Below are 26,268 nucleotides of genomic sequence, written 5' to 3'. Positions count from 1 at the left end.
ATAACCCACTAATCTCTGACAGTTGATTGTCTGTCGATGGTCTGTGAGCACAAGCTCTCGAATTTTTTCAACATTTTCGTCGATTCGGGCAGTTGATGGACGTCCAGAATGAGGTTTGGCATTAATCGACATGTCGCAATTTTTAAACCGAGCAAACCACTCGTACACTTGAGTTTTTCCCATAGCGTCATCTTTGTAAGCAGTTTTCAACATTAAAACAGTTTCAGAAGCATTTCTACCGAGTAGAAAACAAAATTTCACAGCTGCACAGCGCTAGCAAAAACAATCACTCTAGATGAACAAAACGAGCCAGGTCGACAACACCGGCGGCACTGAACTGGCAATGAGTTGCGCTATACATGCCTAGCGGCAGAAATGCGTACTAGACAAGCTTCATCCTCGGCAATGTTATTTCGGTTATTTTCGGGTACCCCTTCGTATACTACACAAAGATTTCACAATAGTAAAGCAAAACCCAAGCAAGTTGGCCAAGCGGTTAGGGGCGTGCGGCTGTGAGCGTGGATTTGGGAGATAGTGGGTTCGAACCCCACTGTCGGCAGACCTGAGGATGGTTTTCCATTTTCACACCAGGCAAATGCTGGAGCTGTACCTTAATTAAGGCCACGACCAGTTCCTTCACACTCCTAACCCTTTCCTATCCCATCGTCACCATAAGACCTATCTGTGTCGGTGCGACATAAAGCCAGTTGTTAAAAAAAAAACAGGAAGCAAAATACTAACTCATGAAATAATGACACTATAATTATTCTACTTAGGCATGTTCTAATTATAAAATAACGGTCTAACTGAAACTATAGAAATGTAGCTACACCAAGTACATAAATATACACAGATTGTTGTTGTTACGTGCAAATAGGAATGCTGTCATTAAATTTTGTAATATCGAAAGAACTGCGCAAGGATTACATAACAACACTGCATGTGTGGACAGATTATTTATTATTATTATTATTATTATTATTATTATTATTATTATTATTATATAATTCGCTGGGGCCATCAAGGACCACGTTAAGTCTTGTTGCATTTGACACTGAACTTGGCCTTCTTTAGAGCCCAAATTTCCCTCATTCTTTGTGAGTGGGCCTGCTTACGCTCCTCTGTCCAAGGGGCACCGTGTCTTCTCTTCGGTTGCTCGTCTCGGTTTAGCCCGTTTGTCAATATTTTCTTGCAGAAGAGATCTCTGTTAAGGGCCTCTTCAGCTGAGATATGTAGCATTTGCAGGTCTTCTTTGGTATTTCTAAACCAGGCAATTGTGGTTTTGGGGTTTGAATCAAAAAAGTGAAAGATTTCTTTAGTTAACTTTCTTCCGTCCATTCTTTTCAGATGACCGTAAAATTGTGCCCGTCTTTTTCTGATTGTGTCGGTAATTTTCTCTATTTTGCTGTAGACTTCCTTGTTGGATCTCTTTTGATTGATTCTGTTTCTGTACTTTGATCCCAAGATTCCTCTCACAATTTTGCGTTCTCTTTTCTCCAGTTCTTCAAGGAGTCCTTTGTTGGCATTTAGAGACAGGGTTTCGGCTGCATATAGAACTACTGGCTTCAGAACTGTTTCATAGTGACGTATCTTGGTGTTTTGGGAAAGGCATTTTTTGTTGTAGATTCTGCGGGATGTTTGGTAGGCTATTTCCAGTTTGCAAACTCGCTCCTGAAGTGCTTCTTTGTCCAGTCCATTTTTCATGATGATCTCACCCAGGTATTTGAATTTGTCTACTCGGGTGATGTCCCCGTATTTTGTATGGAGTTTTGGTGGAGCCTCTTTGATGTTAGTCATTACTTCTGTTTTCTCAAACGATATCTGCAAACCAGTTTGTTCGGCAATTTCCTTTAAAATTTCAACTTGAGCTCTAGCGGTTTCTATGTCGTTTGAGAGAACAGCAATATCATCGGCAAATGCTAAGCGGTCTGTTGCTAACCCCTTGGATTTGGTTCCTATTCTCAATGGACTGTAGTTGGTTTCCTGTAATCTCACCCGCCATGTTCTGATGATCTTTCCAAGAACACAGTTGAAGAGTATCGGGGATAGCCCATCACCTTGTCAGACTCCTGTTTTGATGTCAAAGGAATGCGAGAGACATCCGTGGAACTTCACCTTGGATTTTGTATCGGTCAGGGTGGCTCTAATTAATGCCAGCAGTTTCAAATCAACTCCAAATTCATTTAAGATGTTTAGCAGGACTTCCCAGTCAATGGAGTCGTACGCTTTCTTAAAGTCCACAAAGACAGACACATACTGCTTGGACCTTATTGTACAATATCTGATGATCGTTTTGAGACTTTGGATCTGTTCAGCTATTGAGCGACCTTTTCTGAACCCTCCTTGGTATTCAGGTATTTGATGTTCGACTTGTGCTTCCAAACGCTCTAGGATGGCAAGTGATAGAATTTTGTAAGTCACGGGTAGCAAAGATATTCCTCTGTAGTTGTTGATGTTCTTCATGCTGCCTTTTTTGTGTAATGGATGGATTAAAGCTATTTTCCAATCTTCGGGTAGGGTCTCCTTGTTCCAAATTTCTTCTATTTGCTTTTGCAAGATATCAAGTGATTCCTCTGGGGCATATTTCCATAGTTCTGCTACTACTGAGTCTTCCCCCGGCGCTTTGTTATTTTTGAGACAGGCAATGTGGCGCTTGATTTCATCTCTGTCGGGTGGTCTGGAAACTGGGTACCTGAGTAAGGGTTCCTTGGTCTCAATGGCGCTTTGCGGTTTAGAGCAATTAAGTAAATTCTTGAAGTAATCTGCCAGAATGCTGCAATTTTCTTCATTTGACGTCGCCAGTGTGCCATCCTTTCGCTCAAAGCATAGAGATGGTGGATTATAGCCAGTGACTTTGCGTTTGAAGGCTCTGTAGTACTCTCTGCTTTCATTCTTCCTAAAGTTTTGTTCTATCTTTTCAAAGACAGATTTTTTGTATTTACGTTTCTCAGTTCTGAACACCCTAGCTGCTTGGGCACGTTGGGTTTTGTAGGATTCCCAATCATTTTCTGATTTCGTAGAGTAGTACTGTTTCCACGCATTGAGTCTTTCTTGGAGGACTGATTCGCAGGTACCATTCCACCAGGCATGCTTTTTGCTTCTCTTGATTTCTGCAACGTCTTTGGCGGCCTCAACAAGGAGACTTTTGGCGTTGTTAAAGTCACAGTCATTTGGTCTAGCCTTCTCCTGGAACTCCTCGACTCTTTGCCGAAGTTTATCATTGTCGAAGCGTGTGATCTGTTTGGTTGTCTTTCTTGTGCTTGCGGGAATTGGTTTGAATTTGATAAGAGACATATAATGATCTGAGGCCACATTGATGCCTTTCTTTACCTCGACATTCATAATCTAAGGGCTGTTTCTCCTGGAGACTGCAACATGATCAATTTGGAACTCAGTAGAGTAAAATAATATATTATTATTGGTCCACCTTTTCAATACAAAATGAAAATTACATAGGGACTAGTTTCGACCTAGTAATAGGTCATCATCAGCCTGAAGTAAATTAAAGCATAAATATCGAAGAAAAACATAAACAATGTAAACACAAGTACAGTCTTTTTAAAGGTACATACCATGTGGGAATTTGAGTAGAGATATATTAAAAATAATAACTCTTCCAATTGACGCAGCACTGAGCGGAAGTTATGTAAAGTTCGGTGCGCTGTATATTATAAAAGACCACTGTGCACTAAATGATGTAATAAAGAAGAAGAGTAGGTTGAATGCTGGCTTCTTCTTAGCTGTTGTATATTCGAAGAAGATTACGTCGTATTTTATAAGGTATTGAAAGACGTCAAAATACATGGATGTTGGAAAGGCTCTTCATTTTTTGGAACAAGGCAATTGTTGCGCGAGGAGGCTTAGGAAACCAGAGAAGTGCTATATTATGTTAAAAAATAGAGATCCTTAAAAAAGTTCCGTGCGTCGTATAAATTGTGGAAATGGAAATTGAAAAAACTTGGTTCTTAAGCGATAATGTTGTTCATTCAGAGATCAATTGAAAATAAAGAATCGTAACATTGTCTTCTCAAGATGTTTATAAAGTATAATTAATAGACGATGCGAAGTATGATACTAGGAGAAAGCTCTTCTGCTTCTGGAATCTTGAAGGACGATGGATGTTTCACGAGGTGGAATAACATATATGGAGTTAAATAAAGGTGGATATAAATTCGCAGTTCAATGCGGACCATAAATTTGATTCTGAATAAAAGACAGAAAGTTGTTGTTTTTTTTTGTTTTTTGTTTTTTAGCTGAAGAGAGAAACGGAGGTAGGTAAGGATCAAAGGAAAATTTTAGAGGAGGTGAAGGAAGGAAAATAAAGGTATGAGTTTTTTGTTTTTTTTTCTACCAGCAGGAAGGTTTGGCCATGGGATCGCCGGCTTCGGGTATCTTAGCTGAAATCTACTTAGATTTTTTAGAACATACTAAAATTGATAATAATAATAATAACTTCATTAATATTCTTTTTTGGGCTAGATATGTTGATGATACTTTGGTAATTCTAGATGAAAGCACAACAGACGCAGCTTCTACTCTTATCAACCTTAATAATATCGACCCACACATAAAATTTACGCTTGAATCTGAATCTGAACAAAGAATAAATTTTTTAGACTTAACCATCATTAGGCAACTATATTCCTTAAAATTCAACATCTTCAGAAAGCCTACCCAAACTTCTTCCACTATTCATCAAGTTTCTTCTCATCCACAAATCCATAAAAGAGCGGCTTATAATAGTATGGTTCATCGAGCCTATACAGTTCCAATGTCTGAATGTGATCTTAAAAAAGAATTAAACAATATCCGTATGATCGCTAAACTCAATGGTTACAATATTTCTTTCATTGAAAGTATTATCAATAAATACAAACATCGTCCTATAACCACTCTGAAAAAAGATAAACCAAAAATTTCTTCATTTTCTACCTTCACGTTCAATAAAGATATTTACAAGGTCACTAACGTTTTTAAAAACATGATGTTAAAATCTCCTTCAGAACCAACAATAATAACGCTAATGTCTTACACAACTCATCATCTATTAATAGAACTGATCCTTTTTCAAAATCTGGTGTATATAGATTCAAATGCAACAGCTGCAATTCTTCTTATATCGGACAAACAGGAAGAAGAAGCTTTAAAATACGATACCTTGAACATGTCAATGCCCAAAAACACAATAAATTTTCTGCAGTTGGTCAACACATGAATGATTATAATCATAAATTTACCGACATTAAACAAGATATGACAATTCTCAAAATTATGAATAAAGGACCCCTCCTTAACATAACAGAGAATTGCTTTATAAATTTAGACCAATATTTCAATCCCAATTTCAATCTCAATGACATTTCCGATAAATCAAACATTCTTTTTGACCTGCTAATTCAACTTTTCAGACAATCAAAACCTAATATTAAAGGTCCGATTGTTCATTCTATTTTTACTACTTTTCTTAATCATTCTTCCATATTCCCACATCCCTCAGCCCCACCTTAAAAATAAAAAAAACTCATAACTTTATTTTCCTTCTTTCACCTCCTCTAAAATTTTCCTTTGATCCTTACCTACCTCCGTTTCTCTCTTCAGCTAAAAAAAAAAAAAAAAAAAAACCTCATACCTTTATTTTCCTTCCTTCACCTCCTCTAAAATTTTCCTTTGATCCTTACCTACCTCCGTTTCTCTCTTCAGCTAAAAAAAAAAAACTCATACCTTTATTTTCCTTCCTTCACCTCCTCTAAAATTTTCCTTTGATCCTTACCTACCTCCGTTTCTCTCTTCAGCTAAAAAAAAAACAAAAAAAAAATATCTTACTGTCTTTTATTCAGAATCAAATTTATGGTCCGCATTGAACTGCGAATTTATATCCACCTTTATTTAACTCCATATATGTTATTCCACCTCGTGAAACATCCATCGTCCTTCAAGATTCCAGAAGCAGAAGAGCTTTCTCCTAGTATCATACTTCGCATCGTCTATTAATTATACTTTATAAACATCTTGAGAAGACAATGTTACGATTCTTTATTTTCAATTGATCTCTGAATGAACAACATTATCGCTTAAGAACCAAGTTTTTTCAATTTCCATTTCCACAATTTATACGACGCATGGAACTTTTTTAAGGATCTCTATTTTTTAACATAATATAGCACTTCTCTGGTTTCCTAAGCCTCCTCGCGCAACAATTGCCTTGTTCCAAAAAATGAAGAGCCTTTCCAACATCCATGTATTTTGACGTCTTTCAATACCTTATAAAATACGACGTAATCTTCTTCGAATATACAACAGCTAAGAAGAAGCCAGCATTCAACCTACTCTTCTTCTTTATTACATCATTTAGTGCACAGTGGTCTTTTATAATATACAGCGCACCGAACTTTACATAACTTCCGCTCAGTGCTTCGTCAATTGGAAGAGTTATTATTTTAAATATATGTCTACTCAAATTCCCACATGGTATGTACCTTTAAAAAGACTGTACTTGTGTTTACATTGTTTATGTTTTTCTTCGATATTTATGCTTTAATTTACTTCAGGCTGATGATGACCTATTACTAGGTCGAAACTAGTCCCTATGTAATTTTCATTTTGTATTGAAAAGGTGGACCAATAATAATATATTATTTTACTCTATTGTAATCACAGTTCAATACGGATCTATCATTATGAAACTTATTTCTTTTAATTTGGAACTCTCCGAGAGCTTGGACGGGAGAACGCCAAGTCATTTGCTTTCTGGGTAGATGGCGAAAGTGGGTCGACATGACCTGCAGGTTGTGATTTTAGCAAATGGACACCAGTCTTTTGCCATTGGGATTGGTTCTTTTGTGAGCAGGGTAATTTCCTATAACTTTCTTGTACTTCTGTTCACGACCTAGTTGGGCATTGAAGTCACCCAAAAGAAGCTTGACATGGTGTTTGGGGATTTTGTTTAATTTTTCATCCAGTAGGTCCCAGAAATTATCTGGATCAGACTTGTTCTTATCGTTTGTAGAAGCATGTGCGTTAACTAGGGCGTAGGTTTTGTTTGCGCATTTAATTGTGAGTATAGACAATCTGTCATTCACAGGTTCGAAATTTGCAACCGATTTAAGGATCTTGGTTCTAACAGCAAACGAGGTTCCAAGCATCACAGCTCCATTGAGGATTCCTCTTTGCGCTTTGCTCTTGAAAAATCGGTAGCCTTCGGATTAAAAAAATCTCTTCATCTGGGTAGCTTGTTTCCTGTAGGGCCATTATGGATATCTGATTTTCGTGAAGAGCTTTGGTGAGGGTTTTCAGCTTGCCAGTTTGTGTAAGTGAATTTATGTTGAAAGTTGCTAGAAAGGTTTTAGACTTTGGCCTGAGTTTTTGACTCTTCGGGGTACACCGAGACGCTCGACTCTTCTCTTGCATGATGTCGAGTCTCCCCCAGAATCCGAACGAGACTCGTGCGCCATGGCGTTCATGACGAGGGATTTATCCGAAGATTTACCCCCTGGGGTATGTTTCTTGAAATGTTGTGCCATCATGCTTTTTGACTTGACTTTGCTTTGGACGGGTACCTATCCTTTTACAACTAGGGTTGTTAGCCCTAGAGGTTGCCTCAAGATGTTTTTCACGGTGGTATTTTATTTCCCTACTACCCTCTGACTCTGCTGGCGGCAGAGCCAGAGAGCTTTCCCAATTCCAATGGTACGCACCCGATGGAGGTAACCGGTAAATCCCCACACGGGTGTTATTATTATTAAACCTACTATGCTGTAATAGAAATGAAAACTGCCATCAAGTTACTATAATTCTAAACAGCACTTTAGTCATCTCCTAATTGTAACAGATAAAATGCAATAATAGAACTGACGTTAAAGCTAAATACATGATACTAGACAGATTATTATTATTGCTATACACGCATTAACAGAAATTAAAACTGTCCTTAATTGCTGGAATATCAAAAGCACCGTACAAGGGAAAACTTCTGAAATAGAGACATAATAAATTTTAATTATTCATTAATTTATTTAAACACCTTATTCCACCTTGTCAGTACCACTAACAGTTTGTTGTCATTAAAAACCACACATATTTTGAGAAACTTAAACTGTAACCAATGGTAACTTTACGCTGCTGAAGAAGAGAACAGTTTTAAGTTTTTCTAAATATGTATGGCTTTTAATAACAACAAAATATTAATAATATTGACAAGGTGGAATAAGGTGTTTAAATAAATTAATGTTAAGTCAATACAGACCTAAGATTGTTGACCTTTACGGTTAAAATAATTAGCAATAAATTTTCTCAAAACTATGCTGAAGACTTGAACTACAAATATCAAATTATACCAATTAACAGATTTATTTGGCCATGTGCTAACAACAGAATGTTTGTATTGGAAGAGCAGCAATAATTACTAACAATGAAAGGCATTAACTATCTTCTCAGCAAAATATCTTATATTCTCTTGGAGTCCTAATGATGGTAGACATAAAATACATGGGACTCAACATCCTGCTTCCGTAATATCCTAATGAATCCTCCTAACATTGTTTTGAACAAACATGTATCTGTGAGAATGATGATATGACTTCTCTTTGGCCAGGATGAGTGGCTCAGACAGTTGAGGTGCTAGCCTTCTGATCCCAACTTGGCAGGTTCGATCCTGGCTCAGTCCGGTGATATTTGAAGGTGCTCAAATACATCAGCCTCGTGTCTGTAGATTTACTGGCACGTGAAAGAACTTCTGCAGGACTAAATTCTGGCACCTCGGCATCTCCAAAAACGTAAAACTAATTAGTGGGACGTAAAGCAAATAACATCATTATTATACTTCTCTTTGACAGATATATTCCGTATACTAATTTGGCAGTCCTTGGGTTGTCGTCATTACTGATGAGCAGATATTCATGGAGATCACGATAAACATGACGTTAGATGTAGAACTGATTTTGCTAATGTTTACAAACTCAAGTGTTCTGAATTATAATATGTTTGTAAAGCAATCGCAACATATCATGAAAAGCTGTCTCAAAAGAAAAGCATGAATACAGTTGTGAATTGCCATTATAAGTCGTTTTATACCGAATTTCACATTGAAATTTTTTAAGGCTGAACTCTACTGGAACCAGAAGGGGAACATCAGAGTGGATGATCAGCTGACAGAAGATATTGATATTCAGTAACGAATTCAACAAGGGTACATTCCTTCTCCAACAATCTTTAACATCTATTCTGAGTAAATCTCCAGAAAAACACTAGCAGACACCCAAGAAGGGATAATTGTAAACAGCAATGGTCTTACCAATTTTAGCTATGCAGGTGATGCTTTGTTTATTGCCAATAATCTCAAAGATCTGCAGCTGCTAACAAATCATGCACTGGATGCCTGTGAGAGGTATCTAAAATCTAAAAAGACCAAATACTTGGTGTCACTAAGCATCCAGTTACTAACACAGGCATACATGTCTACAAAGAACCTCAGGCACATACATCTTAGATCAAAATATCGGATGTGTATACTAGATTAAACTTGGAATTATCCCATCAAAATCAGATGACGAATCAAACAAACTTTTCCATTATATTATTCCTCTGTAGTTATGATCTTTTGTTGTCCTTGTCAGTACGAATGGTTAGTTGTTAAGTCTTTTACATCTTTTTCTGTGATCAGTGTAGAAGTTGACCACTTTTGAGGTGTCGGCTTACTGCCAAATGTTCCATATCAGTTGGGCTGAACATATCCAGAATTAGGTGGAGCTCCAGGGGTTATGAAAGGCAGCAGAAGTTCAGAAGCCTTAGTACTTTGGTCTCATAATAAGGCACCTGGAAACTCGCATTCTGCTGAATCCTATCTTACAAGGGAAGATAGGACCTGGGAGACCACAAACATCTTGACTGCGCAACTTGCCACAGTGGTTTGTGATGTCAGGTGAACAGCTGTTTTAGGCTGCCATCAACAAACTTACGATAGGCAGCATGATCGCCAGCGTTTAATACTGTGATAACTTTACCCGCCCTCCACCCCCTCTTTCACTGAAGATGGCTCAAATGAGTCAAAATGTTTCGATTTTATTACTCCATGTAATGATGGAATTATGTTATATATTGAATAGGAGGATACATACATTTTTTCCTTTGATAGTACATATATCACACCCTCACATTGTATTCAGAAGTAGGAGATATTATTGTCATTATTCGCATTATTATTATTTCATTTGTATATTTATTCTTAATATTTTAAGCTGGAAGGTCTCCATATCTGATATGAGTCATTTGTTTTGTACAAACGGATGGGAAAACAGTGCTATTTACAACTCTAAAACTTTAAGAGTCATGTGGAACAGCCCAGAGTCTGTTGATGTTTTTATTGTCTTGGGATCCGGAAGTGGTTCAGGGAATGGTCTTGGAATGACAAGAGGATCTTCCACTCGTGATTGGATGGCCAACATCAATCTAGACGTATCATGAAATATTAGAGGGAAGCTGAAGTATATGTAGGCATGTGTGAAAACAGCGGAGGACTGGACTTCAGACCTTGCTGGAGGAGACTGGACTTCAAAGTTTGGTAGGAAGAGGAGATGTGTCTTTGGTGGAACGTGATCTTACAATGTTTGTGGAATGTGAAGTATGGTACTAACCTACAACTATGGAGTGCTTAGGCACGTGGTATTGTATCACTTGTGGCGGCTTGGTATTGTATGTTGGTGAAAGGTTAGGTAAGGCCTGAAGAAGATGTACCAGTACGCAGCTTTATGTACACGTCCTGGGAGAGAGAGAATTATCATGCTCTATCAAAATTCGAGGGATCCATTCTGGTGAACTCTGGCGCTCATACTATGGACATTTCAATTAATTATTTTTATTAATGTATTTTATTTTTATTTATTTCAGTTAATTTATTCATACATAATAAGATTACAATATGGACACGGCACAATAAGAAAAGAAAAAGAAGCAGTATTCGGGAGATAGTAGGTTCGAACCCCACTGTCGGCAGCCCTGAAAATGGTTTTCCCTGATTTCCCAGTTTCACACCAGGCAAATGCTGGGTCTGTACCTTAATTAAGGCTACGGCCACTTCCTTCCCACTCCTAGCCCTTCCCTGTCCCATCGTCGCCATAAGACCTATCTGTGTCGATGCGACGTAAAGCAACTAGCAAAAAAAAAAAATAAAGAAAGAAAAGAAAAAGAAGATCGAGAATATCTCCTAGTTCTTCTAAGCTCCTGATGAGCTTGTTTTGCATCTACTGATATTTCTTCAATAGTCCTGATGTTTGCCTTCCTGATTTAGCAGTACCCTGTGGATCAATATATGTAATGGAAAGGAACAAACAAAAGACAGATCAGGCCATGTATAGAAAGATGGAACATGAAAAAGAACATACAGGGGGTCCAGAAAAATGTAAACACTCTTTGATAGTCAATATTAATGGAATAAAATGACATACCGTTACGATTCTTGCATGGGGGAAGGTTATTTTGTGTGTTCAAAGTGTCCCCATTAGCAGCCAAACAACGTCGATGCCGCTGAACTGCTGACCGAACTACGGCTGTCTGTGTTGCCGGTGTGATAGCCGCACAGGACACCTCAATGGTTTCTCATAGCTCATTCTGTGTAGCTGGCTTCTGTCGATAAACTTCATTTTTCAAGGTCTGCCATAGGTAGAAGTCAAGAGGTGTAAAGTCTGGAGACTATGGTAGGTACTCAACAGCTCCTGTTCGACCTATCCATCGTCCAGGTAGATTTTCATCCAAGTAGGCTCTGACATCTCTGTGGTAATGAGGTGGAGCACCATCTTGTTGTAGGTAAAATCTTTCATTTCCAAACACCTCTCAGATGGAAGATAAAATCGATGTTTGCAGCATATGAAGATACACCTCACCAGTTATGGTACCTTCAAAGAAGAATGGGCCAATCAAACCATGCAATGACAGACTACACCACACATTAACACCGGGTAGATTAACGTGTTGTCCACGTGAATGTGAGGATTTTCAGGAGCCCAGTACACGCATTTGTGGCGGTTTACAGTACCGGGTCGGTTTGAATTGCGCCTCGTCAGACCAGATAACCATCCCTGCAAACCGTTCATCCTCGCAAAGTATGCCTTCAAACCACTCGCAGTACTCCCATCCTTCGACCCGGGTCGTCCTAATTCATAGCGTGCAGCGATCTTGGGATGTATGCTTTCCACTTTGCAGCCTTCAGAAATCATTGTTCGGTTGATTGGTTTACCTCGCTTTCACGTGCACCCTGATTCAGAGATTTTTGTGGTGACCTAGTGAAATGTTGCAACACAGCAGAACTGGAAGCTGGACTTGTTGATATTTTTGGTTGGCCAGACCTTTTCTTATGCATATCCAGAACAGTACCGTCGACTTCAAATTTATCCCTAATACGATAAATTGTTGTACTTGTTGGTGGCTGAGTTCTATACACATTATGCCATTGCTGTTATACCTCCATCATGTTTTCTTACTTCCAGTGCCACTTCAATACGACCTTGCGTTGCTCAAACGACAGTCGTACTGCATTCATTGCTGCACTGTCATCTGCTAGAAAACGTGCACCAATATGGACTACTCTACCATGCAAGAATTGCAACAATATGTCATTCTGTTCCAAAGATATTAACTATCAAAGAGTGTCTACATTTTTCTGGGCCCCTCTGTATAATTAAATGCTGTGTGTCCTCCGGAGAGGCCTGGTGCAGGTCTTTTGATTTGACGCCCGTAGGCGACCTGTGCGTCGTGATGAGGATGAAATGATGATAAAGATAGCACATACACCCAGTTCCCATCCCAGGAGAATTAACCAATTATGGTTAAATTTCCCGACCCTGTCGGGAATCGAACCCTGGACCCCTGTGACCAGAGGCCAGCAGTCTGACCACTTAGCCATGGAGTCGAACTCTGTGTAATAGAAAAGCATAATGACTGGTCAGTATGGATAAGGGAGCAATAGGAAAGGAGGCAAAGGCAAACATGAAAACACAAACACTGTTGTGCAGGTGCATCTTGCAGTTGAAAATAAATCAGCTTTTTGTAGCTGAAATTGCATCTGAAGGGACAAATCATTTCATTCTCACTGCGTCCCTGAGGCAACTGTCTTTAGTCCTTGTCACCTCACAAGATCATGCACTCGTTAAAAGTTTGCTTAGTTTGTCTCAGTTGAAGGTCAACATTTCACGTATGACATTATACTTATAACACAAGTAACATACACTGCACACTATTTATTGGCAAATGATTTAATCACAGATGGTCACCACTCACTGTGGATGGGAGCGATAGAATAACACCCACAGTATCCCCTGCCTGTCGTAAGAGGTGCCTTGACTAAAGGGAGCCCCAGGGGCTCTTAACTTAGGAGTGTGGATTGGCAACCACGGGGCCCTTAGCTTAGTCTAGACATTGCTCCCACTTACTTGTGCCAGGCTCCTTACTTTCATCTATCCTATCCGATCTCCCTTGGTCAGCCCTTGTTCTTTTCTGACTCCAACAATATTAGGTTAAGAGGCCTAGGGAGTCTCATTTTCACACCCTTCATGGTCCTTGGCCGATACCTTCATTTTTTGAAGTGTCAGACCCCTTCAGTTTTTTTTTCTCTGATTAGTGTTAATAGAAGATGGTTGCCTAGTTGCACTTTCTATTAAAATAGTAACCACCACCAGATGGTCGTAATATTTTATATATTGGTACTGGTATAGCCTTCATAAACTTGTTTATGACTGGTAGGCTTTAAACCTGTGAGTTTTTATTTTATTTTATTTTTCATTACTACTTCACCATAAGCTTCTTAAGCATTTTTAATATGTCTGAAGGAAATGTGTGTAACAAAACACAAAATTTGAAATTTTCATGTTGCTCTGAAACTGACATTATCAAATGTGATGAATAAATAACACGAAAACAGGGGGAAACAATGCTCATGAACATGAAATTTGTATGGAAATGAAGTCATGAGTGCGACCAGTAACTAATGCAAAAATATTCTATGTGATATTAATTCTGGTAGAACACTTTAAACTTAGTGGTATACAGTAGAGTGTCAGCTGTAGTTTTTGTAGTCCTATGAATATGAGTAGTTTTATTTTCATCTTTCTGATTGTTGATTTAAGGAGCAAAACAACAAAATTATCAGACTTTTGTTTTCACCTTCTAAATCTTCTGTACTGCTTCATTTTTAGAAAGATTGTTTTATAAATTGAAGATTTGTTTTTGTACAAATTTACTATGTTCCAGAATTTTCTGCCCACATTTCCTGAGAATGACAATAAAGAGAAGGACCACACACTAAAGATGTTATTCAACCGAGAAAACATGAGGTTTGGGGCTCCATTAACAGACTTCCAGACACAACTGAAGAATGGTTACCACAGACCAGAGATAGCTAGAATGAGGTTTCTCATGAGGAAGGCTCTTGTTCGTGATTATAAGTAAGTCAGCATTTTGTCCCACCACACTTGCAGGTGTGTTTTTGTCAATTATGTTTCCTAATTTAATAATAAATGTTCTACCCTGAGGCAGGTCTTCACATGGTACCGGTAACCCTCCACGCACTCCTGTCCACTGCTACCTTCTTCATTTTGTCGTTGCTTCCTTCTGTCTTTAAACTGTCCACCATACAATATGTTTTCCATCCTCTTCCTCTCTTTCTGTTTACCAATGCTTCAAGAACATTTACTAACAGACAGTCTCATCTCATCCTTTTTTCTTATAACTTGCAGCAGTTGTCTTGTTTCTTCACCTCCACGTCTGCATTTCTCACTCTGTCTACCCAGCTTATATTTTCCATTCTGTGCCATACCCACATCTCATATGCTTCCAGTCTCCTTTCATGCCCCTGTCTCTGTCCAATATAGCTCTTGGGCAAGTCTTTCCCTCAGTCCTTTATCCAGCTTCTCATGCAAGAATTTACTTTTCCTATTGTAGGTTCCTTAGCACCAGTGATGCGGGTTTTTACCTCAAGGTGGCATTTTAGGTCTTCAGTTATTACACTGCCAAGATACGTGAAAGCTAGCACTTGTTCATTCAGTTATTTTATAGCCTATCTTCATTCTAGTCCTCTTCCTTCTCCTTCCAGTCACCATTCACTTTGTTTCCTTCCTATTAATCTTCATCCTGTACTCCTCATAAGCTTCTTTCAGATCTTCTAACATTTCATTTAGAGTACATTCACTTCAACTAATAGCATCCACCAAGTCATCAATAAATCTAATACTCTCTTTCTGCAAATGCATAGTCCTCTTTTTCTATCCAGATGTTTTTGCATTATCTCTTCCAGGTATTAAACTGCAAGGACAGGAGATAGCAACCTTGCCGAACACCCTTTCTTGTCTTGTTTTCTTCTGACATGTCATTCCAAGTCTGTGTATCAATACTTTCCCCCTCAAGACAAGACTTTCACAACACAGACGTACACGCGGAATGACTGTCATTTGTTTACTTCTCATGACCTTCTTGGAGAGGACGTTGTTAAGCAGTGTAATGTGCTGCCAACTTCTCTACTTAGGAACAAATGGGTGGTGCTTGAGGAACTAACGGGTGGTGGTGGTGATTATTGTTTTTAGAGCCTGTTTTTTTCTTGCTGTGCGGACGTTTAGGGTAGGGCCTGGACAAGTTTCTTGCCATGCGGACGGTTAGGATAGGGCCTAGACAAGAGCAGTCATATATGGACAAGCAAAGGGGGTCTAGGGACATAAGCCCCCAGGGTAGAGCCACGTAGCAGCCTCAGGCCTCTAGTTTCCTGTGGAAACACCATTGGTCTGGACTGTTCTTGCTGTATGGTAGGTTAGGATAGGAGGTGGATAAGACCAGTGATACAGGGACAGGCAAAGGGGGTCTGGGGCATAAGCCCCCAGGTTTAATTGTGCTTTTATTCTGCCGAGGTTGGTAACAGAATCTCATTATCATAATTGATGGGAATGATGTCACATGCCACTTTACATTGGCCAATAGCAATGCAAGTAGCTACTTCAGCAGTGAAAATGGCGTTTACTGCTCTTCATTAGGTTATAAAAGTAAATGTACTTCTGGGGGTGGGACTGTGCGTTCCTGGACATCGCAATAAACACATCTCTCTTCTGAGATAGATTACAAGTAAGATTCCATTAATTTTCACTTACTTATAGCATTAGAAAAATCTTGTGATAAGGTCTCAATTTTTACCCAGCTGTAGCGAGGTCCACTAGCTTTCACTCACTCTCTCTGGGATTGACTTGGCATGGCTACCTGCTTCCCCCTCATGCTGGCTAGTTGGGAGGTGCTGCACCCTGCTGCATTCGGATTGAGGGATGTTTCACCACCCAATGGCCTTCCCTCGACTACCTCAACTCCTTGGGGGGCTGGAGTGGCGAAACCATGTCATCCCTCCGTGACAGGAACTTAAGAGGGCAGCAGCTTCCAGTCAATGGAAACAAGACAAAATTCAGTGCTATTAATTTCATAGCATCTTTTATATGCCATAAATTAGTCAATTTAGGCCTGAATAATAGGATCTGATGTAAACAGTAGACCGATAAATTTTCTTTTTTAGTTACTTTTAGTATTTATTAATCTTGCAGTTAAACTGGAAAACTTAGAGGTTATATACATTTGTATCTCTTCCTATAGATATCTCTGCTGTGCTGTTTAAATATTTCTCTTTTTACCATTTAGGCATCAACAAAGAAAATATTATTACCGGTTAACGAAAGAGATACTGCTGTCTCGTCAAAGGCTGCTAGAGACAGCATATAACCAGCAGCCAGGCACTCTAGTAAAAATGGAGCGCATACCCAACCCTGCCACCCGTGCCCCACAGGCAGAGTTGCGAGCCCGTCGTCGATACTTTGAGGAGCTTGCTGCCATCAGACAGGAAGTACAAGAAGAAGAACACAGTTCAGAAGACGACAACTATCCAGGTTGGTATTCTACAAGCTCTCTCCGAAACAACATTCTTCAAACCTTCCTCCTTGGTAATCCTGGAAGCAAAGTATTAATTGAATGAAACTCTTTTCTTTTACAGAGGGTCCACCACAAAGGTTAAACAAAAAAACCAAGCGGCACCTTGCGATACTGGAGAGCTCATTAAGTCCGAACTTGAAACAAGTGACTTCAACAATGGCACTGAAACCCTCCGGAATTGACTTGGAATCGAACGTAACCAACACACACAATCCGTACGAGATCACCGAGGAGATATATCGGAACCTGCTACTTCGGCACAGGAAACGGCGCTTGGATGGTGATGTGAGTACTACAATGTATTGAAGTGCCCTAAGCTACTGAGTATGTAAAAGAAAGATTACTGAAAGATCAGTCATGATTAAAAGTAGTGATTTACATGATAAGAAATGGAAACAAACAAGCAAATGTCAAATCAAGTCATATATAGAGAGACAGGAACATGAAAAGGAATGCATACCACATTTATTTCCGTATTAAACCCCCTCACATATTAAACTCCCCTGAATTTTAATGACAAATTTTAAAAAAAATTTAAACTAAAGCTCGCGTATAAGATCCCCTCCAGTTCCCAACAATTCATCAAAAAAGTGTAAGGATTACATTTCACACATTAATGATCGATGACAACAGTGCCATAAGTTCCTTTTCATAGTGATCTGTGATGTGTACAATAGCCTCCTGGTAAGTAAGGCTTTTGTTATAAATTGTGTAGTTAATAACACAAAAGGCAGAAATCTAGTTTGTTTTTGCATTTTACAAGCTGGCTTACGTCGCACTGACACAAAGGTTTTATGGTGATAATGGGATGGGAAAGTGCTAGAGTGGGAAGGAAGTGGCTGTGGCCTTAATTAAAGTAGAGCCCCAGCATTTGCCTGGTGTGAAAGTGGGAAGCCATGGTAAACCATCTTCAGGGCTGCCGACAGTGGGGTTCAAACCCACTATCTCCCAAACGCAAGTATTTAGTGAAGTGAAGTGAAGTAACGAAGACGCTCAAATCTTGAAGATGTTCATACTAATCTGTCATTGTGTTTATCCTATAATGTGGGGTTGGTGTTTTGTTTTCTTCTTTCCTGTCTTTTCATATATGATTTGATTTGACACTTGTTTGTTCCATTACATTACTTGCCACTTGGAAAGTCTCTCATGTATTTGAATGTTGCATGTTACTTTGAACAGACGCACCCTGTCCTGAATACTGTGGGCGTCACTATGCAAGACGTTGAAGCGCGTGCCCAGGTGAGCAAGAAACTAGCTCCTATCAGTCGTAATAATCAACACGCCATTTTGAGCAGTGAACCCCTCAGCAAGCCTGTCTCCATCAAGAAGAGGATCAAACAGGAGCCAATATTAAACAGCAAACCTAATACACCAACGTTATCATCGCAGATGAGAAGAATTAGTGTTGCCAGTCCACAGGTATGTATCAGAGCATTGCTTTAAAACTAAAGCAAAGGTTGCAATGCAGATTACCATATTGGCCTGAATATAAGATGGATGACCTTGAAATTTTGGAAGATATTTACAAGAAATATTAAATAACAAATGTATACAACATATTGAAGCTCTCCCATCATCATCATCATTTGTTCGCTCCAGCAAGCCGGGTGCGGATGTGTACGAGCCTCCTGCAGTTTGTCCTGTCCATCTGCAGATGTTGTTCATATATGTGACGCCTGTTTACATCTCTGATTTCAAGGTCCTTGAAAATCTACTTCTCCCAGATATCACAAGGTCTTCCTCTTGGTCTCTTCCCTGGAACACTGCTATCAAAATATACGCGAGGAATCCTGTGGGGATCCTTCCTTTTCATGTGACCATACCATTGCAGTCTCCTCACTTCTAGGATCTCCAGCAAGCTTCTTTCCAATCCAAGCTGCTGTTGGATATCCACAATCCTTATTTTATCCTGTCTTTTGTAGACAAGAACAGAGGAACTTCATTTCTGTTGCCTGAAGATGTAAGTAAGTGCTGCTGCTACCAGACCATTCGTCAGTATAGATACCAGGTATATTTTCTACAAGCTGATCTTGGAAACTAACGGAAATGTCTTGGTTTTGCTGATTTTAAGACTTAAGATTGTATAAGCTATCCTGTAACAAAGATAATTTAATAAGTCCTGAAAGAAATCTAAGAACATTTTGTGGGCTTCCCGCAGTTTTTTATAATGTGATGTTGATAAGCGACCAATTTATTTTGGAGTAATTTGCCAGTAGGCATTGTGCAATAGCATTTCAATGTTGTTAACACAGTCCTGAATGTCACATTTTTTTGTTTGTGCCACCGAGGCTTGCCTTAATACATTTACCAGAATAATTCACTCGTGGACCACTCCAGAGCCTACATCGTAATACATTCATGACTTATTGGATTACTCCTGTTTTGTTTCTTCTGCACAAATTCAGTAACACGTCTTATCAATTTCGTTAAATCTTCCTGCCTTTGTTCCTCTGAATGCTTTTCTTGATGTGTCAGCATTCTTAAACTTTCATTGTCTTTCTGCTGTCAATGTTATACAATCAGAAACACCAAATGTTTTTACAGCTTGTACGTTCTTGGTACAGTTTGCCTCACATAAAACCCACACTCGAAAGTTTTATATAAATTTCTCCTTTATTTAACTGAAGTGGCAAAGATGCTCAAATCATGAAGTAGCAGATTCTGCCCTCCACAAATCACAAGCTACAAACTGGAGGGTGGGAATCTTTTTTACCATTGAACAAGAAATTTCAATTTATTCATGTTCTTGAGCTTGGCTTCTGGTGATTGCCACTCCGCAAACCAGTACAGTTGGAGAATGATATAAGTAGACCTTCAGGCCGATAACCTTAGATGTTAGGCCCCTTTAAACAAAAAGCATCATCAAGCAAGCATAAGTACACCTTCATGAAAATGAGTCTTTTTTAATGTTAGACTAGAAGACTTCTGTTTTAATAGCTACATTTTAACATAAAAACCATCATGTGCTATTCAGGCCAATATGGTACCCTTTTGGTCAGTTGTGGGTGACTAGTCACTTTGTGCCACTCCTGAGAATTAGAACAAATTTCAAATTTTCACGTATTGCTATCTCACAGATGGACTCTTCCTCTCATCTTTTGTTTCTCCTTCCCTGTCTACTGTGTTCATATAACAAGAAGTCGCGCGGTAAGGGGTTCGAGGGGTAAGCCTGCCTGCTGTGCATGCATCGATCTAAGTCTCAAGTTCTGACGATAAACATTGGTTCCTTCCACAATGATTCTTACGAACTAAGGTGCTTTACAAAGGAATTTAATTTGTCCTATTCAATACATATCTCCATCTTTAGATGGAGTAATAATTATCAAACATGTTTTGGCTCATTTGAGCCATCTTCACTGAAAAAAGTTGTCAGACTTGTTGGCTGAATGGTCAGCGTACTGGCCTTCGGTTCAGAGGGTCCCGGGTTCGATTCCCGGCTGGGTCGGGGATTTTAACCTTAATTGGTTAATTCCAGTGGCCTGGGGGCTGGGTGTTTGTTCTGTCCCCAACATCCCTGCAACTCGCACACCACACATAACACTATCCTCCTCCACAATACCACGCAGTTACCTACACATGGCAGATGCCGCCCACTCTCATCAGAGGGTCTGCCTTACAAGAGACGTTTCCGTTGCTCACTTCAAGTGAGGTTTGAAATAAATTGTTATGTTGAAACAAGTAAAGCGGGGCCTTTTGATGGTTGAGGGCGTTAGAGAAAATTTATCGGGTATTAAACAGTTCAAACGTCAGCATAAAAATTGTTAGACTGTTGAAACTCTCATGTGAAGAGATGAAACTGCAGTCTTCTAGAAGCACAAGTGAAGAAGAGTGCTTGATGGTAAGTAGCTGTGTTAAATATGAAGTCTCTTTATTAATGTTGAAATTGGTTGATGTAAAGAAGAGTTGGAGAGAAAAACGTTGTGTGTAATTTCATTTATTTTCAATAGGAATAGTGTTAAATAGTTGCTATGGTAGCATTGAAATGACTGATGTTTAAGTTACTAGTGTTTCAGATGATGTGAGATTAATGGAGGAGAGGCTCGAAGCGGTGTGCCAGGTTTATATGCTATTGGCCATGGCAGGTAGCGGGAAATGAGTTCAATTCTTAAGGGGAAAAAAAAAAATCCCTCAGCTTTATTCTAATTTAGAGCCGTTTAAGATTTAATTTGATTTCCTACACTCTCAATCCTTTGCTGAATGCCTTGTAGCAGTATTAACTGTTCCCACAACACTCTTCCTCTATTACAGAATTTTTCCAAAAAAAAAATTTCTTAGCTTCGCCAGTCTATTAATGCTACAATTTGATTTCTTAAACCCTTTACAGGACACCTTTTAACGAAATTAACTGAGTTCGTATAGAACTTTATAATTATGGATGTTTACTCTCACACTTTCCCTCGTTCCCGCATCGTAATTCAAGAGGAAGGCTAATTTATCTCCTCACAAAAGATTGACTATAGACTGGTCCTAACTTTTACTTGAAATCCACTTGATACTGATGATATCATTTTTCTGTATATTGTTCTAAGAATTGAACTCATTTCCCGCTACCCGCCACGGCCAATAGCATATAAACCTGGCACACCGCTTCGAGCCTCTCCTCCATTAATCTCACATCCTCTGTAACACTAGTAACTTAAACATCAGTCATTTCAACGCTACCATAGCAACTATTTAACACTATTCCTATTGAAAATAAATGAAATTACACACAACGTTTTTCTCTCCAACTCTTCTTTACGTCAACCAATTTCAACATTAATAAAGAGACTTCGTATTTAACACAGCTACTTACCATCAAGCACTCTTCTTCACTCGTGCTTCTAGAAGACTGCAGTTTCATCTCTTCACATGAGAATTTCAACAGTCTAACAATTTTTATGCTGACGTTTGAACTGTTTAATACCCGATAAATTTTCTCTAACACCCTCAACCATCAAAAGGCCCCGCTTTACTTGTTTCAACAAACAAACTTGAAGTGAGCAATGGAAACGTCTCTTTACAAAATTTATGGTCTTAAAAAACTACCAGTATACAATTTATTACCAATTTTTAAACAAGGACATTCATAAATTTATGACCGTTTGTATATTAGACTTTATTAAGGTTTCATTTTAAGAATTTCAAAACTATTGTCAACCATTTCGCTCACCATTTGAAACACATTTCCAACATCATCTTCATATTCATATGTAATTTAATTACTATCAGGTACTTGATTAATTAACTTTCAGATTGAGATTGGGCTGAAGATGCCCTTAATTAAAGGGCAAAACATGTCCCTATAATTTTATTTACAGATTTAATTCTTTATTAACATCTCTTTTTATGTATTGATAGGTGGAATAATTAAACTATATTATTTATTTTACTTAATTGTACATTTCAATACGGACCAAAATATGAGAATTATAACATGCAATTACCACTTAGTACGATCACATTTTTCCTAGCCCTGAAAATGTTATTTGTCATCCCTTGTGGAAGGAACGGTATTTTCCAACGGCATTTCATAATAGACAGATGTCTGGTCAGCATTCCCAATTTGCGACGGCAAATAAGAATTTGCTTCCTCAGATGAATAATGTGACGCTGAAAGGCCATTAATTTTTCTTCATACACCCCAGGGAGATATTGTGAAATAGACGTATGTCTCCGAATGCACAATCCCTTTCTCCGATAAAAGTTTTGGATCCATCCGCGGCTTGCAGTAAAACCCTGTGTTTTGAGTTCTTTTAGAGATCTCTAGTGCTTTCAATAGACACATTTCAATAGAAACACCATGTCCTAACTCACGATTTTCTGTCACAAATTTGTGGAGTCGTTCTTCAATTTCTGGAAACACTGCACTCCGCCTGCGGAACGCTCTGCGATCGCTGTTACTTTTTAGAAGTTTTTCCTTCTTCTTCCCCCAATCACGAATACACAATTCATCAATATCGTACTTTCTGCCAACGACACGATTTCCATATATTTCAGCTTCGCTTACAACTTTAAGTTTCTCACGCACTGTAAATGACTTAAAGATAAAAAAATTTTCATTGTTCCGTATTGAAAGTATTAACGTTAAAAATTAAATAATTGAAAAAGAGGTTCAACCTATTCAATACATAAGAGAAAGAAATGTAGTGATTACATTCTTATTTAATAGTAGTTAGAAATGGGACCTACCGAGCTCGATAGCTGCAAATGGTAATTCTAAATTCCCATGGAGGGAAGCAAACTGCCAGTTCCCGGTGATCAGCGCGGCACTTTCAAGGTCATGCGCATGACAGTTTGCTTCTATAAATCTATTCGTCTGCGACTTCAACATATTTATGGATCTTCATATTTTGTTCGATAGTGTTGTGACTTTGTATCTGACAGAGTGTAAAAACTGACCCATTTGACCGTTCTCCACTATTCATAAACATTGTGAGACTTTACCTATCATTGCGTGTGCCGTACTACCATTCATAATATCATGTACTGTTTTTCTTTTAAGTGACTCACAATTTCTACCTCCATCATCAATTTATATTTCATCTTATACCGATCCAGAGTTCACTTAATCTTTTTCTTTTTCATATGCATTGTTTTTCATGTTTTTTATGTTTTGAACGGCTGACGATGACCTAGACTAGGGTTGAAACCGGTCCCATTTCTAATTATTATTAAATAAGAATGTAATCACTACATTTTTTTCTCTTATGTATTGAATAGGTTGAACCTCTTTTTCAATTATTTAATTTTTAACAGTAAATGACTGCAGACACCGTTTTGAATCCATCACTTACTATCGAGACAGTACTTTAATCGGACAGATACAGAACTCGAATGTGAGCGAGGTAGACTTCCGTGACCAACAGTCTCGACTCTCGCAAAGTACGATATCCCGCGAGATCAGCTATTTGCGCACCCAGCATGCCAGCAACACTTGTGAAACAAATGACAATCGAGCATCCGCAGCAGCGCTTTCATATTTACCGCATATTTACCCATATTCTTTGATTTACTGTATTTCATCACCTTATATTTTGCGTTTACATGCCACTGTAACCATATTGAGAAAAAATCGATCTTGTTTGCTAGAACGCAACTAAAACACAATAAGACCTGAATGCCCGTTTACATGTGGTATATTGAGTACGGTAACCGTATTCAAATATATTTCAATACTCCATGTAAACGTAGTAAATATTTACGAGAATGAACGGCTTAAATACGACCTGCACCCAAGATTTAGAACCAGTATTTTGGAGGAAAAAATGTGGGTGGTATTCAGGATTATACGGTATTTGATTTTGATAAATATGCTGTCCATATGTTTGTGCTGTCTCTTATCCCTCTGCAAGCAGATTCTTAAATGGAGCTGGAGAGGCAGGAGTGTTCAGAAAAAAAAAAAGGAGTGCTAAGGGCTAATGCACACAAACCTGTTAACGATCAGTGGAAATGTAAATATGTCACTAGCAACATCACATCTAAACTGCAATGATTCATGAAGTGGTGGTGTGTGTGGATTTTTTTAATAAAGATTTGGTGTGTTACTTATGATTATGTACAGCCTCTACGAGATGAGAGCTCGGAGGGCTCGGAAACCGGTGATTCAGAGGAAGAAGATGGAATTGATCATGACTTGGAACAGAATGAGATGGATGTTCAAGCACCAAGTCCTGTACCTAGAACAAGAACAGCGACACCCATCATTACTCCAAAGGCTCGGACGAAACGTACCAGTAGTGCAAGGTATGTACTCCTTTTTCTATACAAGACTTTTCATTGATTAACCCAGTTGCAGAAATTATTCCCACTTAATTTTTACTCCTTAATTTTAGTCATCAGTATAAATTTGTCTGTACACTTCAAAATTTTTACTGATTCCATGGTTTCCCATTTTCACACCAGGCAAATGCTGGGGCTGTCTCTACCTTAATTAAGGCCACGGCCACTTCCTTTGCACTCCTAGCCTTCCGTATCCCATCATCACCATACAAACTATCCGTCTCGATGCAACGTAAAACAAATTATTTATTTTTTAAATGTTTTAAGGACAGGTCATAGAACGAAGAGAAATTTGGAATTCAAGGGGATAAATTGGAGAAGAAGGAAATGGAATTAGAAATTTTACCAAGGGAGATGCTCAAAAGAATATCCAACTTCCTTGAAATTTTGATAGGGAATCTGCCACCTCTATGACAGCCCCAAATACAGATCAGTGCTGATTGATTGTTGATTTGAACGCATGGAAACAAATAGTAACTGAAAGGTAGGTTTTGAATACAGATTCAAAGAGAGTATAGCAGTGACACTACGATACCTTTCAATTGGAAGGACCCACAGTTTGAAGGATGTTTCTTCTTTTCTTTACAATTGGCTTTACGTTGCATCAGCACAGATTGGTCTTATGGCAACAATGGGATAGGAAAGTCCTAGCAGTAGAAACAAAGTGTCCATGGCCTTAATTAAGGTACAGCCCCAGCATTTACCTGATGAGAAAATGGAAACCACAAAAAAACATCTTCAGGGCTGCTGACAGTGGAGTTCAAACCGACTATCTCCTGGATGCAAGCTCACAGCTGCGCGGCCCTAATCGCATAGCCAACTCGCCCAGTGATAGGTGTTTCTTCTTCTTCTTCTTCTTCTTCTTCTCCTTCATTTCCTGTCTCCAATTTTCAGGGTCGGGTTTTTAATCAAGGACGTCCACAGTTTTCTATCTCTCTGCCACTCCCTTCCTTTCTCCAATATTTCTTCTACTTTTACTTCTCTCTTCTCTATACTCTACTTCACCGTATTCATCCACCTTTCCCTGGGCCTCCCCTTTATCTTCCTCCTATTGTTTTCTCCATAAATACTCACTGTGGAACTCTATCCTCTTCCATTCCCATCATGTGTTCATACCATTTCAGCTTACTTGTCTCTATCTTGTCTTGCACTTTAGGGAATCCAATTCTCTCTCTGATTTCTATGAGGCGTGTTTTTTAAGTAAGGGCCTTTTTGTTGTAGACACTAGTAGTTTGCATGCGCGTAGCAACAAGCGCATATGTCATGTGCCGGCATGCCTCAGGAACAACGGTGCTCAGTTGCAGCTCTGTTGCTAACCTGTACAGTTCTGTTCTGTGTTTGCTCAAATGTTCAAGATTATCGACTTGCCCGCCCCATGTGAGATTCGGTCAGTGATGCGGTTTATGTCGGCAAGGAACCTGTCTGTTGCGGACATTCACCAACAGATTTGTAAGGTGTACGTTGCTAGTGCTATGAGTGAAGACAAAGTGCATATGTGGGTACAAGACTTCAAAGATGACCGTGACATTGTCCATGATGAGGTCACCCATCTCTGATCACGGACAATTT

General features: G+C 38.9%; 1 protein-coding gene across 1 annotated transcript in view; it reads left to right on the top strand.

The window, feature by feature from the left end:
- Positions 1–26,268, top strand: part of LOC136883111 (nuclear factor related to kappa-B-binding protein) — a 161,413-nt gene that overhangs the window by 5,604 nt on the left and 129,541 nt on the right. The window contains exons 3-7 of the mRNA XM_068229596.1: positions 14,236–14,429; positions 16,651–16,895; positions 17,000–17,223; positions 18,118–18,177; positions 26,055–26,194. Of these exons, the coding sequence (XP_068085697.1) occupies positions 14,236–14,429; positions 16,651–16,895; positions 17,000–17,223; positions 18,118–18,177; positions 26,055–26,194 (863 nt within the window). The remainder of the gene's footprint in view (positions 1–14,235; positions 14,430–16,650; positions 16,896–16,999; positions 17,224–18,117; positions 18,178–26,054; positions 26,195–26,268) is intronic.

Source organism: Anabrus simplex, chromosome 11 (genome assembly GCF_040414725.1).
Source record: "Anabrus simplex isolate iqAnaSimp1 chromosome 11, ASM4041472v1, whole genome shotgun sequence".
Classification (NCBI taxonomy): Eukaryota; Metazoa; Arthropoda; class Insecta; order Orthoptera; family Tettigoniidae; genus Anabrus; species Anabrus simplex.
This window is presented reverse-complemented; position numbering and strand designations above follow the sequence as displayed.